This window comes from Sparus aurata, chromosome 22 (genome assembly GCF_900880675.1).
Source record: "Sparus aurata chromosome 22, fSpaAur1.1, whole genome shotgun sequence".
Classification (NCBI taxonomy): Eukaryota; Metazoa; Chordata; class Actinopteri; order Spariformes; family Sparidae; genus Sparus; species Sparus aurata.
The window spans coordinates 31,336,657-31,353,559 of record NC_044208.1 but is presented as its reverse complement, the minus strand read 5'-3'; the positions used below and the strand labels follow the sequence as shown (position 1 = coordinate 31,353,559).

The 16,903-nt window shown below is 48.9% G+C and overlaps 1 protein-coding gene across 1 annotated transcript; it reads left to right on the top strand.

The window, feature by feature from the left end:
* Positions 1 to 1,748: 1,748 nt before the first annotated feature.
* Positions 1,749 to 16,901, top strand: LOC115573867 (serine/threonine-protein kinase MRCK beta-like; the record flags this gene model as incomplete). Its single annotated transcript, XM_030404915.1, has 9 exons — positions 1,749 to 2,480; positions 9,238 to 9,329; positions 14,514 to 14,597; positions 14,712 to 14,807; positions 14,882 to 15,030; positions 15,577 to 15,670; positions 15,808 to 16,008; positions 16,333 to 16,581; positions 16,746 to 16,901. Coding segments are annotated over exons 1-9 (1,290 nt in total), but the record flags the coding sequence as incomplete, so codon positions are not given.
* Positions 16,902 to 16,903: the final 2 nt, after the last annotated feature.

Genomic DNA, 16,903 nt, shown 5'->3' with positions numbered 1-16,903 from the left:
CTTTATTTGCACACACTCTGTGATGATGTCACAGCCATGATGTCAGACACTCTGTGTACCTCTCGCGGGGAGGTAGGAGGGGGGCGATGGGGGGGCGGTACCAGTCTGTCCCGGCTCCTGTCAATCACATCATGACGTCATGTATCCAGAGCGTTTCCGGTGCAGGAAGGCGGGGCCTGCGTGTTCCTGAGGGAGCGACAGTCAGGTGGGTCAGGTCAGCACAGAGCGTCAGGTACCAACTTCCGGGACCAGGATATTATCTTCAAAATAAAAGCACGCATATGTTCATATTCTTAGTTGAATTCTTGAATGAATCCAGAGTGTTTCTGTCACTGAAATGTTTGTTTGTCACATTTTAACGGGTTTATTGTCTGTTAAAATGTTGTTCTGAAGGATTTTTACACTCAAACATGTTTATTAAAACTTCTACAACAACAGTTAAAAAGATTTCCAATTATTACAAATAAATTCAACTAAATATTTGACTACATGTTTTAATTTAAATACGAAATACACTCTTATTCTTATTCCTTCTTCTCATTTAAAAGGAAGTTGAGTATTTTATCAGTGATAAATAAGTGATATTACTTGGATTAATTGTAGTATAACTTGTAGTACATGTAGTAGTATATGTAGTATTCTTGTAGTATATGTAGTATTACTTGTAGTATTACTTGTAGTATATGTAGTATTACTTGTAGTATTACTTGTAGTATATGTAGTATTCTTGTAGTATATGTAGTATTACTTGTAGTATTACTTGTAGTATATGTAGTATTACTTGTAGTATTACTTGTAGTATATGTAGTATTCTTGCAGTAGATGTAGTATTACTTGCAGTAGATGTAGTATTACTTGTAGTAGATGTAGTATTACTTGCAGTATATGTAGTATTACTTGTAGTAGATGTAGTATTACTTGTAGTATATGTAGTATTACCAGTAGTATATGTAGTATTCTTGTTGTATATGTAGTATTACTTGTAGTATATGTAGCATTCATATAGTATATGTAGTATTACTTGTAGTATTACTTGTAGTAGATGTAGTATTACTTGTAGTATATGTAGTATTCATATAGTAGATGTAGTATTACTTGTAGTATATGTAGTATTCTTGTAGTATTACTTGTAGCGTATGTAGTATTCATATAGTAGATGTAGTATTCTTGTAGTATATGTAGTATTCATATAGTAGATGGAGTATTACTTGTAGTATATGTAGTATTCTTGTAGTATTACTTGTAGTGTATGTAGTATTCATATAGTAGATGTAGTATTCTTGTAGTATATGTAGTATTCATATAGTAGATGTAGTATTACTTGTAGTATATGTAGTATTCATATAGTAGATGTAGTATTACTTGTAGTATATGTAGTATTCATATAGTAGATGTAGTATTACTTGTAGTATATGTAGTATTCATATAGTAGATGTAGTATTACTTGTAGTATATGTAGTATTCATATAGTAAATGTAGTATTCTTGTAGTATATGGAGTATTCTTGTAGTATATGTAGTATTCATATAGTAGATGGAGTATTCTTGTAGTATATGTAGTATTCATATAGTAGATGTAGTATTCTTGTAGTCTATGTAGTATTCATATAGTAGATGTAGTATTACTTGTAGTATTAAAATGAATAGTCCCTCTGAAAACACTGTAACGTCACCCTGACTCTGAGGACAGCGCTGGGACGGTGTTTTATTGTGAAACTGTGGCTGACAGGAAGTGTGTGTGGTGTGTTCAGCTTGCTCTGGATGATCCGATCGGGATTCAGCCATATTCCCACCGACCAGCCACACCGGCAGTCAGCCTCAAACTACCGAAAAAGCCCCGGTAATCCCGCGGCCCGCTCCCTCGAGGTGTTCGCGGTCATTGTTGTGCTCGCGCGCGGCCCGGAGCTCCCGGACATGTTACCGAGCTGAACCGGCCCGACGACATGGAGCTGCGGCGGACAACCTGAGAGAGGCGACGGCCCGACGACAGCCCGAATTCTGAGAGGAAAGTCCAGATTTACCGGGATTAAAACCGATGTGGAGGCCGGACAGACGCGGGCCTGCAGGCTGAGCGGCTGTCGACACGACGGAGCGGCGGTAACCGGCGGAGACACACCGACACTCAGCGACACTCAGCGGATCAAAATGTCGGGAATGTTTTCCCGGAGCTAACGAGCTAGCCGCAGTTAGCAGGCTGAGCTCGGCAGGACTCGGCAGGAAACGGAGCCTGGGCGGCGGGTTTCACTCGGACTGTGTGGCGGGGTCGCTGTCGGTTTGTAAGCGGGAGCGGCGGGTGTCTGTCCCGGGTCACGATGTCGGCTCAGGTCCGTCTGAAGCGGCTGGAGGAGCTGCTGCAGGAGCAGAAGGAGGCGGGCTGCCTGAGTGTGGAGGCGCTGCTGGACCTCCTGCTCTGCTTCTACACGGAGTGCTCCCACTCCCCGCTCAAGAGGGAGAAGCACGTCACTGACTTCCTGGAGTGGGGTAAGAGTCCAGACCCGGTCCTGGTCCCGGTCCTGGACCGAGATGCATTCACTAAACACTGTAAAACACGGTACAGAAGGTCCCGTGAGCCGGCGGTCTCACTGCGGGGCCGCCAGGGGCTCCCCCGAGGACCAGGGAGGTTCAAGGGTCCTTGAGAGGCTCCTGGAAGGTTCATACATGTTGAGAGGTTCTTGGCAGACCTTGATACAGATCCAGGGATCCACAGGGATCCACAGGGAGGTTCATGGATCTCTAGAAGTAGTTTCAGGAAGGTTCAGGCGGCCTTGAGAGAACTTGAAATCGGTTCAAGGGGATCCTGAAGGAGGGTCAGGAGCTCCAGGGAGATTTAAGGAGCTCCAGGTTCTATGATGTAGTTCTGAAGGGGTCCGGAGGGGATCCAGAGGGACAGTGTCAGTCCGTGTCAGGGAAACGATCCAGGTTTACATTTCAGGGGTTTAAAGGTTTCTTTCTCCAGGTGTCCTTGAACAGTTTCCAGGCTGGTCTGGGATGTTCCAGGACTTTGTGCCACTCTGGTCCTCTGTCCTGGTTCAGCCCGTTCCTGTTTAGCTGTGGCCTGGTTTGGTCTGGCCTGGCCTGGTTTGGTGTGGCCTGGTTTCCATCTGAGTCTCTGATGTTCTGATGGAGTCTGATAAATCAATATATTGATCAGGGATGTGGTGATGTGCAGAGGCTGACACACGGACTGATGAAGATGAAGATCCACTCCCGCTCCTCACAGTCAACACTCAGTCTGAGTCCAGTTCAGGAGTCCAGAACCACCAACTCGTCAAACCGGGCTGATCGATCTGATCACAGCTGATATCAACATTAATATTTGTTAATCAGTATGACCATGCCAGAGAATGAAACCATTGATTATTGATCAGAATCTGATCACAGGTGAAGATAAATAAGTATAAACAAATAAATAATGTGAGTTTAGATCACAGCATCATGACGGACGTTACTGACGGGAGGAACCGGTCGAGGGGTCTTATGTACTGTTACGTTAATGAAGCCGTTGGCACTGACACCTGCAGGTGAGGTTGTCCTTATAAACCACAGCTCACCTGGGGATGCCCCGCCCTCTCCACGCCCACTTTTAACCATATATGGTCCACGAGGCGTGTCGTGCATGTTGACCTATAGAAATGAGTAGCGGGTCGACGGTTCTGAACATGAACCTGCCAGAGGTGTGTGTGTGTGTGTGTGTGTGTGTGTGTGTGTGTGTGTGTGTCGTGGAGGTATAAAGCTCATGTAGTGGATTCATGTATGACAGTGTGACACGAGAGTATTGATCAGTTCAGTTCTGATGAGGTCGTCATGATCTGGAGTGAGACTGAACTCGCTTGTTTGCTCAGTGTGAACAGATGTGAACAGGTGTGAACAGGTAGGGGTGGAAAAAATAATCGATTCTTAGATGAATCGCGATTCGGACGTGGATGATTCTGAATCGATTCCAAATGTCAAAAATCGATTTTCTACATGTTAATTGACAACGTAATGTTGACGGAACGCAAGAGGCGGAACTCAGAAGTGTGGAAGTGCGGCGCCCGGACAGTTGGCTGCGTGCACACAACAAAAAACATGGGATGTGTCGTGAATGTCTATACTCACAAACAACTCATGGTTGGAACGTCTAAGGCATTCGTTCACACCGAGCTGCTCGAGAGCAGCGTGGAGACCGCTGTTAGCTGATAGCTGTTGGCTGTTAGCTGTTGGCTGTTAGCTGTTGGCTGTTGGCTGTTAGCTGTTGGCTGTTGGCTGTTAGCTGTTGGCTGTTGGCTGTTGGCTGTTGGCTGTTGGCTGTTAGCTGTTAGCTGTTAGCTGTTGGCTGTTAGCTGTTAGCTGTTAGCTGATAGCTGTTGGCTGTTAGCTGTTAGCTGTTGGCTGTTAGCTGTTGGCTGTTAGCTGTTGGCTGTTGGCTGTTAGCTGTTGGCTGTTAGCTGATAGCTGTTGGCTGTTAGCTGTTGGCTGTTGGCTGTTAGCTGTTGGCTGATAGCTGTTGGCTGATAGCTGTTGGCTGATAGCTGTTGGCTGTTAGCTGTTAGCTGTTGGCTGATAGCTGTTAGCTGTTGGCTGATAGCTGTTGGCTGATAGCTGTTGGCTGATAGCTGTTAGCTGTTGGCTGATAGCTGTTAGCTGTTGGCTGTTGGCTGTTAGCTGTTGGCTGTTAGCTGATAGCTGTTGGCTGATAGCTGTTAGCTGTTAGCTGTTGGCTGTTGGCTGATAGCTGTTAGCTGTTGGCTGATAGCTGTTGGCTGATAGCTGTTGGCTGTTGGCTGATAGCTGTTGGCTGATAGCTGTTGGCTGATAGCTGTTAGCTGTTAGCTGTTGGCTGATAGCTGTTAGCTGTTGGCTGATAGCTGTTAGCTGTTAGCTGTTGGCTGATAGCTGTTAGCTGTTGGCTGTTGGCTGATGGCTGTTGGCTGATGGCTGTTAGCTGTTGGCTGATAGCTGTTGGCTGATAGCTGTTGGCTGTTAGCTGTTAGCTGTTAGCTGTTGGCTGATAGCTGTTAGCTGTTGGCTGATAGCTGTTGGCTGATAGCTGTTGGCTGATAGCTGATAGCTGTTGGCTGATAGCTGTTAGCTGTTGGCTGTTAGCTGCTGGCTGTTAGCTGTTAGCTGTTGGCTGTTAGCTGTTAGCTGTTGACTGATAGCTGTTGACTGATAGCTGTTAGCTGTTGACTGATAGCTGTTAGCTGTTGGCTGATAGCTGTTAGCTGTTAGCTGTTGGCTGATAGCTGTTAGCTGTTGGCTGTTGGCTGATGGCTGTTAGCTGTTAGCTGTTAGCTGTTGGCTGTTAGCTGTTAGCTGTTGACTGATAGCTGTTGACTGATAGCTGTTAGCTGTTGACTGATAGCTGTTAGCTGTTGGCTGATAGCTGTTAGCTGTTAGCTGTTGGCTGATAGCTGTTGGCTGATAGCTGTTAGCTGTTGGCTGTTGGCTGATAGCTGTTAGCTGTTGGCTGATAGCTGTTGGCTGTTGGCTGATAGCTGTTGACTGATAGCTGTTGACTGATAGCTGTTAGCTGTTGGCTGATAGCTGTTAGCTGTTGGCTGATAGCTGTTAGCTGTTGGCTGTTGGCTGATGGCTGTTAGCTGTTGGCTGATAGCTGTTGGCTGATAGCTGTTGGCTGATAGCTGTTGGCTGTTAGCTGTTAGCTGATAGCTGTTGACTGATAGCTGTTAGCTGTTGGCTGATAGCTGTTAGCTGTTGGCTGATAGCTGTTAGCTGTTGGCTGTTGGCTGATGGCTGTTAGCTGTTGGCTGATAGCTGTTGGCTGATAGCTGTTGGCTGATAGCTGTTGGCTGTTAGCTGTTGGCTGATAGCTGTTGGCTGTTGGCTGTTGGCTGATAGCTGTTAGCTGTTAGCTGTTGGCTGATAGCTGTTAGCTGTTGGCTGATAGCTGTTGGCTGATAGCTGTTAGCTGTTACCTTATAGCGGTTGGCTGTTAGCTGTTGGCTGATAGCTGTTAGCTGTTAGCTGTTGGCTGATAGCTGTTAGCTGTTAGCTGTTGGCTGTTAGCTGTTGGCTGTGGTGTTGAGTGCGCAGCATCCAGGTTAACTTGCGACACCTGTAACTAATATCGGGTAATTCTGTCATTCCGCCGTGCGTTCAAATGGTCATTTAAATCCATCGTTCCCAGCCGCATACATCGTTATTAAGCTGAATCCAAGTCGGTGTGAAAACTGTACACTGTCATACAGCCTGCACAGTATGTTGAAATCCAGCCCGCACTCAGTGTGTGGTCAGTCAGCAGCGGCAAAGTGTGAGACGTCCAGATCAACCTGTGATACAAACACCTGTATCGACCGTCCACCAGCTGCAGCTGCATTAATGTACTACATGTGCTGCTACAGGAACACTTTTCTTTTCCTTTTGGTTCTTTGCAAAGCTGGATGTTTGCTAGCAAATGTAACCTTCCAGTTGACTTGCCACATTTCTTTCATTTGTTTTATTAATTAAATATATTGGAAGTAAATTAAGTATGGATCATTACAGATACTTTGCTTTGAAAGTACCAAGTAGTCACACAGTGAGAAATAAAGTAGGAAGTGATGAGCAAACTCAGATTAAATTTTTATTTTTTTTTAAATCGTGCATGGAAATGTACATAAAAAAACTTGCTGCATCGAGAATCGATTAAGAATCGAATCGTGAGGTGCCCAGAGATTCCCACCCCTGTGAACAGGAATGAACAGGTGTGAACAGGAGTGAACAGGTGTGAACAGGAGTGAACAGGTGAACAGGTGAACAGGAATGAACAGGTGTGAACAGGAGTGAACAGGTGTGAACAGGTATGATGAGTAGCTAATGACAGTTCTGCTCTCTGAGGCTGTTTGATGTTGAGCTGATGATGATTGGACGAGTTCAGTCGATCGTCTCTGTGATGTCACGGGCTGATGTCACACTCAGTTTATATGTTTAACACTAACGTGCTGATGGAAGTTGTAACAAGCACAAACACCAGTGATGTGAGCGGGGCCAGTCAGACTCAGTTCACACCTGCTCAGACGTTCAGGTGACCACATCGTCCTGTCAGGTGTATTGTATGGATCACACCTGTGGGGGAGGAGGTGTTCCAGGTTCATGTCTCTCCCGTCCTGGGCTGTGATGAAGTGTTTGTCATGTTTCCAGTCAGGATGTTCTCTGTGAGAGCTGAATGTGTCCGTCCTGAGTTTATCTGTAAGAAGTGAGCAGGTGGTGACGAGTGATGAAGACTGTTTGACAGGTGGAAGTGTTCACCTGCTCCGCCTCAGCTCCTCTGATGTGGTCGTGTCTTGGTTCAGGTGATGCTGAGCGGTAGATGTTCTCTGTGCTGCTGATGTAGCAGCTGAGTGGAGCTGACATCCTCTGAAAACACAATGTATTGACTGTAAACTGATTAACACCAGTTTACTCCAAAACACTTTTACTGGTGCATGAACCAGTCTGTGCAGTCTGACTGGTTGGACTGACTGCACAATAGAGACAGGTGCTGTGTGATGTCATACAGGTGAGTTTTGTGTCATGGTTGATCTTCAGGTCTGAAGCTCAGCTGGTCTGAACCAGGAGGAGTGAGCGTGAGTCACATGACTGACAGCTAACTCCCTGATTGGATGGTTCTGGTGATGTCATCAGGTCAGGGAAGCTGCTGTTTGTTCAGAGAGAAAGAACAGGAGAAGGATTCCAGGTGCAGGTCTCAGATCAGCCCTGTGATGTGGTTTTGACTGGTCTGCAGTGAGAGCTCAGTCAGCTAACATCAGTTTATGTTTCTGCACCTGGTCACGTTAAAACGTTGTGTCTTTATGTCAAAACGTTAAAGTGTGATGATATTTTAACACTATTTTTCAGAAAACATAAGAATTGGATCACAAAATGTAAAACAATGCAGGTCAATTTTCACACGTTTACTGAAATCATCTTGTGATCGACGTCACTTCAGTTCTACTTTCTGACTGAATGATCAGAAGCATCAGGAGACATGAACAGTCTGTGATCAGTCTCAGCTGACGTCTTCTCTCCTGTGTGAGCGTCTAACATCTGACTGAAGCTGTGCGACGTCCTGAAGACCAAACTTCGACTTCCCGGCTATAAACCATCTGGTGTTGGTGTTGTGTGGCCCGTGGAGTGTGCACACTAGAGACTTCCACCGGCTCACCCGGCTAACTTCCTGTTTAGCGCCCTGCTAACTTGAATGGGGATACAATCATTTAATTGTGCGGCTCTTCTAGATTTTCCACACTGAATCGGACTGAATGCTCCAGTTATGAAAGTCAAAGTACTCGTCTGCAGCGGTTGTGATGCTGAAAGCAACGTCTCCACTGTTTTACAGACTCTTCTCTCACAATGCTAGCTTTAGGGAAGAAGTGTTATTGGGCTGCAGGGCGTCACGTGATGATGTAATTACAGTTTGACCACGGCGAGAACTGTCGGAGCCTGGCGCTGGTCCTGGAGGCCCGGCGGCTGCTTATGTCATGAGACAGCGTTTCTCCTCTACAAGAAATATCGTCACGTTTTAATGTCGTGACATCTCACGACAGCTCAGCTTCTTGATTTTGAAACTTGAAAGTTCAGTTTTTAGTTTCATGTCGTCATGTGTTTCTGATCGGGTTTGGTTCAGGCACAGAAACACCTGGTTCTGTCTCCACATACACATCTGGAAAATGTCCCAACGATCTAGTTTCTCTCTGACAGATGTTGAAACACAGACATGAACAGTGGTTTCTGGCTCACCTGCTGAGGCAGGTTGGACTGATCTGATTGGCTGATGAAGTGTCAGCTGCTGTTGTTACTGTCATATTATCACCAGAATCTGTTTCTGATCTATTGATCCACCAGCACTGATCAATATCAATGAATACTGATACTTCAGTCATTCATAATGTTTCTCTGAAGCTGCCGTCCATATGTCACCCTACATTATACATCATATAGATCCTGTGTGTGTGTGACCCAGATAACATGGGCAGATAAATAAAAGATGAATGGAGAGCACAGTCTTCAGGGTCCTAATGCCCCCCTGCTCATCCCTCATACTGCAGTATAAATACTATGACTGAGTATCTGTATGTAAACAGTAAGAGTAGATGATGTTCCTTTATTGATCAGCTGGCAGAGAACAAACACTGAAGACAACACAGAACAAAAAGCAGACGAGCTGACCAAGATAAATAAACTACAGTAGATGGCTGTTTACATATACCTGTGCACTGTGTGTGTGTATTTACGTGTGTGTGTGTGTGTGTGTGTGTGTGTGTGTGTGTGTCCTCAGTGAAACCCTTTACCACCACAGTGAAGGACATGCGGCTGCACAGGGACGACTTTGAGATGCTGAAGGTGATTGGACGAGGAGCTTTTGGAGAGGTAAGACTTCCTGTTGACCTCTGACCCCCCCCCCCCCCCCCCCCCCCCCCCGAGTGTTGCTGAACACAAACAGTTTGTCTCGATTGGTCCATGTCTGATCAGCTGGAGGCGGGGCTTATTTGATTGATTTGTCAGAACAGAAGTAGGAAAAAAATCAGTTTTACAGTTCAGAAGTTTCAGGCTCGAGTTGTAAAGTGTGTCACCACCTGTTCATTTATAATATAGTAAATAAATAATACAACATATTTAAACTAAATCATATGAAGTGGTATAAACTGTAGCGTCCGACAGTGTAACTCTGAGCTGGTGTTTTCTGTCAATGCCTCGCTCTCTTCCTGTGTTCTTACAGGAAGTGTTTCCAGTTAAATGTAGCGCTGCATTTCCTGTTTATAACACTGAGCTTCCTGTCTGCTTCCTCTGTGCTTCCCACAGGAGCTCAGGCTTTTTTCTTCAATAAGCTTTATTCAAACAAATGAGTGAACATGAGGACAACCAGCAGAAACCCAGCAGACAGATAATGGACACATTGCTCATCAGCTGGGAGGAGCTGAACTGTAGTTTATAATAGTTCACATGTAGTCGAGTCTGACGGAGCGGTCAGCTCCTGTTAGCACCGTACTCATGGATGTAATGGATTACTTTGACTGTCAGGAAAGTTATGAACTGAGATGCAGCGCAGTCTTTCAGCTGTCAATCATTAACATGTCTCCGCCTCCTGGAGTTCAGTCAGTCTGATATCAGCTGGACTAAAGTCCACATGTGGTTCTGTCTGGTCTGAGTCCAGTGAACTCACAGACTGGTGTTGGTTTGTTTATATGAACCAGTTCAGCCCGAAGCCACACACGCACACGCACACCCGCCCGCCCGCACGCACACACACACACGCACACACACACACACACACGCACCCACACCCGCCCGCCCGCCCGCACGCACACACACACACACGCGCACACACACACACACACGCACACACGCACGCACACACAGTCCTGTTCAGTGCTGTCAGTGTCAGTCACTGATCAACAATGTCCACCTGTATGTCTGTAGATCACAGGAGTGTGTGTGTGTGTGTGTGCGCCCTCATACCAGAGGAAAGGTGTGTCAGAGCCACACCTGCCTGCAGCCTCGGGATATAAACACACAGGTGTTGGTGTACTTATGAGGACCGTCGTTGCCGTGAGACTCACCTGGTCCTCACAAACACACAGATACATCAGCAGTCAGTTAAACACACACACGTACAGCGGGACCAATCAGATGTGTCCGTACAGGTAGATGAACAGGTGAAGTGTACACACACTGATCTCCAGCTGCTTCACTGTGACAGGCTGTCAGGTTAACGAGGTCACATGATGCTGATGTTCAGGTTCTTACCTGTGTTCAGGGTCCAGATGATGTAACAGAACGTTTACACACCAACATACACGTGTTGTCTCTCGCCCCTCTCTCTCTCTGAGTGTTGTTGTCTCTCGCCCCTCTCTCTCTCTGAGTGTCGATGTCTCTCGCCCCTCTCTCTCTCTCTATGGTGTGTTGTCTCGCCCCTCTCTCTCTCTGAGTGTTGATGTCTCTCGCCCCTCTCTCTCTCTGAGTGTCGAGTCTCTCGCCCCTCTCTCTCTTCTGAGTGTGTTGTCTCTCGCCCCTCTCTCTCTCTGAGTGTTGATGTCTCTCGCCCCTCTCTCTCTCTCTGAGTGTTGTTGTCTCTCGCCCCTCTCTCTCTCTGAGTGTTGATGTCTCTCGCCCCTCTCTCTCTCTGAGTGTTGTTGTCTCGCCCCTCTCTCTCTGAGTGTTGATGTCTCTCGCCCCTCTCTCTCTCTGAGTGTCGATGTCTCTCGCCCCTCTCTCTCTCGAGTGTTGTGTCTCTCGCCCCTCTCTCTCTCTGAGTTGTTGTCTCTCGCCCCTCTCTCTCTCTGAGTGTGTTGTCTCTCGCCCCTCTCTCTCTCTGAGTGTTGATGTCTCTCGCCCCTCTCTCTCTCTGAGTGTCGATGTCTCTCGCCCCTCTCTCTCTCTGAGTGTTGTTGTCTCTCGCCCCTCTCTCTCTCTGAGTGGATGTCTCTCGCCCCTCTCTCTCTCTGAGTGTCGATGTCTCTCGCCCCTCTCTCTCTCTGAGTGTCGATGTCTCTCGCCCCTCTCTCTCTCTGAGTGTCGATGTCTCTCGCCCCTCTCTCTCTGAGTGTCGATGTCTCTCGCCCCTCTCTCTCTCTGAGTGTCGATGTCTCTCGCCCCTCTCTCTCTCTGAGTGTTGATGTCTCTCGCCTCTCTCTCTCTGAGTGTTGTTGTCTCTCGCCCCTCTCTCTCTCTGAGTGTCGATGTCTCTCGCCCCTCTCTCTCTTCTGAGTGTCGATGTGTCTCGCCCCCTCTCTCTCTGAGTGTCGATGTCTCTCGCCCCCCTCTCTCTCTCTGAGTGTCGATGTCTCTCGCCCCTCTCTCTCTCTGAGTGTTGATGTCTCTCGCCCCTCTCTCTCTCTGTGTGTGTTGTCTCTCGCCCCTCTCTCTCTCTGAGTGTTGTTGTCTCTTCGCGCCCCTCTCCTACTCTCCTGAGTGTGTTGTCTCTCGCCCCTCTCTCTCTCTGAGTGTCGATGTCTCTCGCCCCTCTCTCTCTCTCTGAGTGTCGATGTCTCTCGCCCCTCTCTCTCTCTGAGTGTCGATGTCTCTCGCCCCTCTCTCTCTCTGAGTGTTTGATGTCTCTCGCCCCTCTCGTCTCTCTCTGAGTGGTTGATGTCTCTCGCCCCTCTCTCTCTCTGAGTGTCGATGTCTCTCGCCCTCTCTCTCTCTCTGAGTGTTGATGTCTCTCGCCCCCTCTCTCTCTCTCTCTGAGTGTCGATGTCTCTCGCCCCTCTCTCTCTCTGAGTGTCGATGTCTCTCGCCCCTCTCTCTCTCTGAGTGTCGATGTCTCTCGCCCCTCTCTCTCTCTGAGTGTTGATGGTCTCTCGCCCCCCTCTCTCTCTCTGAGTGTTGTTGGTCTGTCCCCCTCTCTCTCTCTGAGTGTTGATGTCTCTCGCCCCTCTCTCTCTCTCTGAGTGTTGATGTCTCTCGCCCCTCTCTCTCTCTGAGTGTCGATGTCTCTCGCCCCTCTCTCTCTCTGAGTGTTGATGTCTCTCGCCCCTCTCTCTCTCTGAGTGTCGTTGTCTCTCGCCCCTCTCTCTCTCTGAGTGTCGTTGTCTCTCGCCCCTCTCTCTCTCTGAGTGTCGATGTCTCTCGCCCCTCTCTCTCTCTGAGTGTCGTTGTCTCTCGCCCCTCTCTCTCTCTGAGTGTTGATGTCTCTCGCCCCTCTCTCTCTCTCTGAGTGTTGATGTCTCTCGCCCCTCTCTCTCTCTGAGTGTCGATGTCTCTCGCCCCTCTCTCTCTCTGAGTGTCGATGTCTCTCGCCCCTCTCTCTCTCTGAGTGTCGATGTCTCTCGCCCCTCTCTCTCTCTGAGTGTCGATGTCTCTCGCCCCTCTCTCTCTCTGAGTGTCGATGTCTCTCGCCCCTCTCTCTCTCTGAGTGTCGATGTCTCTCGCCCCTCTCTCTCTCTCTGAGTGTTGATGTCTCTCGCCCCTCTCTCTCTCTGAGTGTTGTTGTCTCTCGCCCCTCTCTCTCTCTGAGTGTCGATGTCTCTCGCCCCTCTCTCTCTCTCTGAGTGTCGATGTCTCTCGCCCCTCTCTCTCTCTGAGTGTCGATGTCTCTCGCCCCTCTCTCTCTCTCTGAGTGTTGATGTCTCTCGCCCCTCTCTCTCTCTCTGAGTGTCGATGTCTCTCGCCCCCTCTCTCTCTCTGAGTGTTGATGTCTCTCGCCCCTCTCTCTCTCTCTGAGTGTTGATGTCTCTCGCCCCTCTCTCTCTCTGAGTGTCGATGTCTCTCGCCCCTCTCTCTCTCTGAGTGTTGATGTCTCTCGCCCCTCTCTCTCTCTCTGAGTGTCGATGTCTCTCGCCCCTCTCTCTCTCTGAGTGTCGATGTCTCTCGCCCCTCTCTCTCTCTGAGTGTCGATGTCTCTCGCCCCTCTCTCTCTCTGAGTGTTGATGTCTCTCGCCCCTCTCTCTCTCTGAGTGTTGTTGTCTCTCGCCCCTCTCTCTCTCTGAGTGTTGATGTCTCTCGCCCCTCTCTCTCTCTGAGTGTTGATGTCTCTCGCCCCTCTCTCTCTCTGAGTGTCGATGTCTCTCGCCCCTCTCTCTCTCTGAGTGTGATGTCTCTCGCCCCTCTCTCTCTCTGAGTGTCGTTGTCTCTCGCCCCTCTCTCTCTCTGAGTGTCGTTGTCTCTCGCCCCTCTCTCTCTCTGAGTGTTGTTGTCTCTCGCCCCTCTCTCTCTCTGAGTGTTGATGTCTCTCGCCCCTCTCTCTCTCTGAGTGTCGATGTCTCTCGCCCCTCTCTCTCTCTGAGTGTCGTTGTCTCTCGCCCCTCTCTCTCTCTGAGTGTTGATGTCTCTCGCCCCTCTCTCTCTCTGAGTGTTGATGTCTCTCGCCCCTCTCTCTCTCTGAGTGTCGATGTCTCTCGCCCCTCTCTCTCTCTGAGTGTCGTTGTCTCTCACCCCTCTCTCTCTCTGAGTGTTGATGTCTCTCGCCCCTCTCTCTCTCTGAGTGTTGATGTCTCTCGCCCCTCTCTCTCTCTCTGAGTGTTGATGTCTCTCGCCCCTCTCTCTCTCTCTGAGTGTTGATGTCTCTCGCCCCTCTCTCTCTCTGAGTGTTGATGTCTCTCGCCCCTCTCTCTCTCTGAGTGTTGATGTCTCTCGCCCCTCTCTCTCTCTGAGTGTCGATGTCTCTCGCCCCTCTCTCTCTCTGAGTGTTGATGTCTCTCGCCCCTCTCTCTCTCTGAGTGTCGTTGTCTCTCGCCCCTCTCTCTCTCTGAGTGTTGATGTCTCTCGCCCCTCTCTCTCTCTGAGTGTTGTTGTCTCTCGCCCCTCTCTCTCTCTGAGTGTCGATGTCTCTCGCCCCTCTCTCTCTCTGAGTGTTGATGTCTCTCGCCCCTCTCTCTCTCTGAGTGTTGTTGTCTCTCGCCCCTCTCTCTCTCTGAGTGTTGTTGTCTCTCGCCCCTCTCTCTCTCTGAGTGTCGATGTCTCTCGCCCCTCTCTCTCTCTCTGAGTGTTGTTGTCTCTCGCCCCTCTCTCTCTCTGAGTGTTGATGTCTCTCGCCCCTCTCTCTCTCTGAGTGTCGATGTCTCTCGCCCCTCTCTCTCTCTGAGTGTTGATGTCTCTCGCCCCTCTCTCTCTCAGGTTGCCGTGGTGAAGATGAAGCACACAGAGAGAGTTTATGCCATGAAGATTCTCAATAAGTGGGAGATGTTGAAGAGAGCTGAAGTGAGTTTAGATTGGGTCCAGATCTGTTCCAGTTCTGGTCTGATGTCCACCATATTTGTAGTTTTCTGGCTGTTAGCATGTTGAATTTAACATGTTAGTATGTTGTGTGTATAGACGGCATGTTTCAGAGAAGAGCGAGACGTCCTGGTGAGAGGAGACAGTCAGTGGATCACAACTCTGCACTACGCTTTCCAGGACGACAACTACCTGGTCAGTACCGCACCTGCTGCAGTGAGTTCTGCTGCTGGGACGGTTGATCATGTGTTGGATGTGTTTTCCTGCAGTACCTGGTGATGGACTACTACGTGGGCGGGGACCTGCTAACTCTGCTCAGTAAGTTTGAGGATCGTCTTCCAGAGGACATGTCCAAGTTCTACGTGGCTGAGATGGTGCTCGCCATCCACTCCATCCACCAGCAGCACTACATCCACAGGTACTGGTTACACTGGTTACACTGGTGTCCGCATGCAGCAGACAGGTGTGGTTTGGCTGAATGTGATGCAGTAGCTGGTTACCATGGTAACATAACTCTTCCTGGCAGCAGTGTCCTCTGGGAACTAGCCAGTTTCCTGTTCAGCCTTCCTTCCTGTGCAGAACCTAAAACTGGTTCCATCTCAGTCAGACCTCCTCCCAGTCTGACCAGAACCGACTCCAGAGTTACAGAAGCTCTTTTCACACAGAGACAATGAAGACTGAACACCATCCGACCGACACACTGTTCCGTCTGACCGTGACTCATAGAGGATGCACCGCCGCTGTTACAGCTCTGTCAGAACCTCTGTAACCGTCACACAGACAGAGCGGTGGAATAACGATGGTGCATGGTGTGCAGAGTAGGAGAAGGAGCTGCTGATGTTTCAGCTCTGACCTGTTGGGTTACTCTGACAGTCTGAGTGAAAGTTTGTGTTTTGATGCTCTGAAACTACAGAACTGTCCGGATCAATCTGTTGATGCCATTAAAATGTTTTTTGTGTTACAGAGACATTAAACCGGACAACGTCCTGCTGGATGTTAATGGTCACATCCGCCTCGCTGACTTTGGCTCCTGTCTCCGCATGATGGAGGATGGCACGGTAACACACACACACACACACACACACACACACACACACACAGGATTTAGTCTTAAAGTTAACGGGGTCCGGTTCTGAGTTCTGTCCTGAGTCTTATAGTGATGGCATTAAGGACTCGCTCTGTGGTGTCGGTGCAGGTGCAGTCCTCGGTGGCAGTGGGCACTCCAGACTACATCTCCCCAGAGATCCTGCAGGCGATGGAGGACGGGATGGGTCGTTATGGACCGGAGTGTGACTGGTGGTCTCTGGGGGTCTGCATGTACGAGATGCTGTACGGAGAAACGCCGTTCTACGCAGAGTCGCTGGTGGAAACCTACGGGAAGATCATGAACCACGAGGTTAGTGTGTGTTAACATATCATTAACATTCATCCATTAAAGAAGACAATCAATAAAGTGTGTGTGTGTGTGTGTGTGTGTGTGTGCTGAAGCAGCCTGTGGTGTTCAGCTGAAACTAAAAGGTTTGGCTGCTCTCGTGTTTCCAGGTCTGTTTGTCTCCAGACTCTCGTCCTACTTCCCCATTTCTAAATCTAACTCGTCTCTCGGTGGACGAACCAGCCGCTGTCCTGCTCTCCATTTCTGTCTCATTATCCCTCTGCCTGTCTGTCTCTCTGTCCTCTTTAATCCACTTTCCTCTCATATTTTCCTTCTTCTTGTCCTCAGGATCGTTTCCAGTTCCCCTCCCATGTGACCGATGTGTCCGAGGATGCCAAAGATCTGATCCAGCGGCTGCTTTGCTCGAGGGAACGTCGACTCGGACTGAACGGGATCTCAGACTTTAAGAGCCACCCGTTTTTCAGCGGGATCGACTGGGACAACATCCGATCCACCGAGGCGCCCTACATCCCTGACGTGTCCTCGCCTACCGACACTTCCAACTTTGACGTAGACGACGATGTCCTCAAGAACCCAGTGAGACCCCAAGTCTTAAACACACAATACTGGTTATAAACCATTAAGAGTTTACCAGTGCCCCATTGGTCTAGTATTTGTGGTCCTGGTCCTGTGTCTGGTCTTTCCCCTGTGTATACACTTGAACATGCGGAGCGTCCAGCCTGACAGTGTTTCTCCTGCAGGACATCTGCCCTCCAATGTCTCACACTGGTTTCACTGGTCAGCATCTCCCCTTCGTTGGCTTCACCTTCACCACCGGCAGCTGCTTCGCCGACGGTGGCTCTGTTAGCCGGGCGGGGCAGGGCCTCCGGCAGGAGGAGGGAGGAGGAGGAGGAGGAGG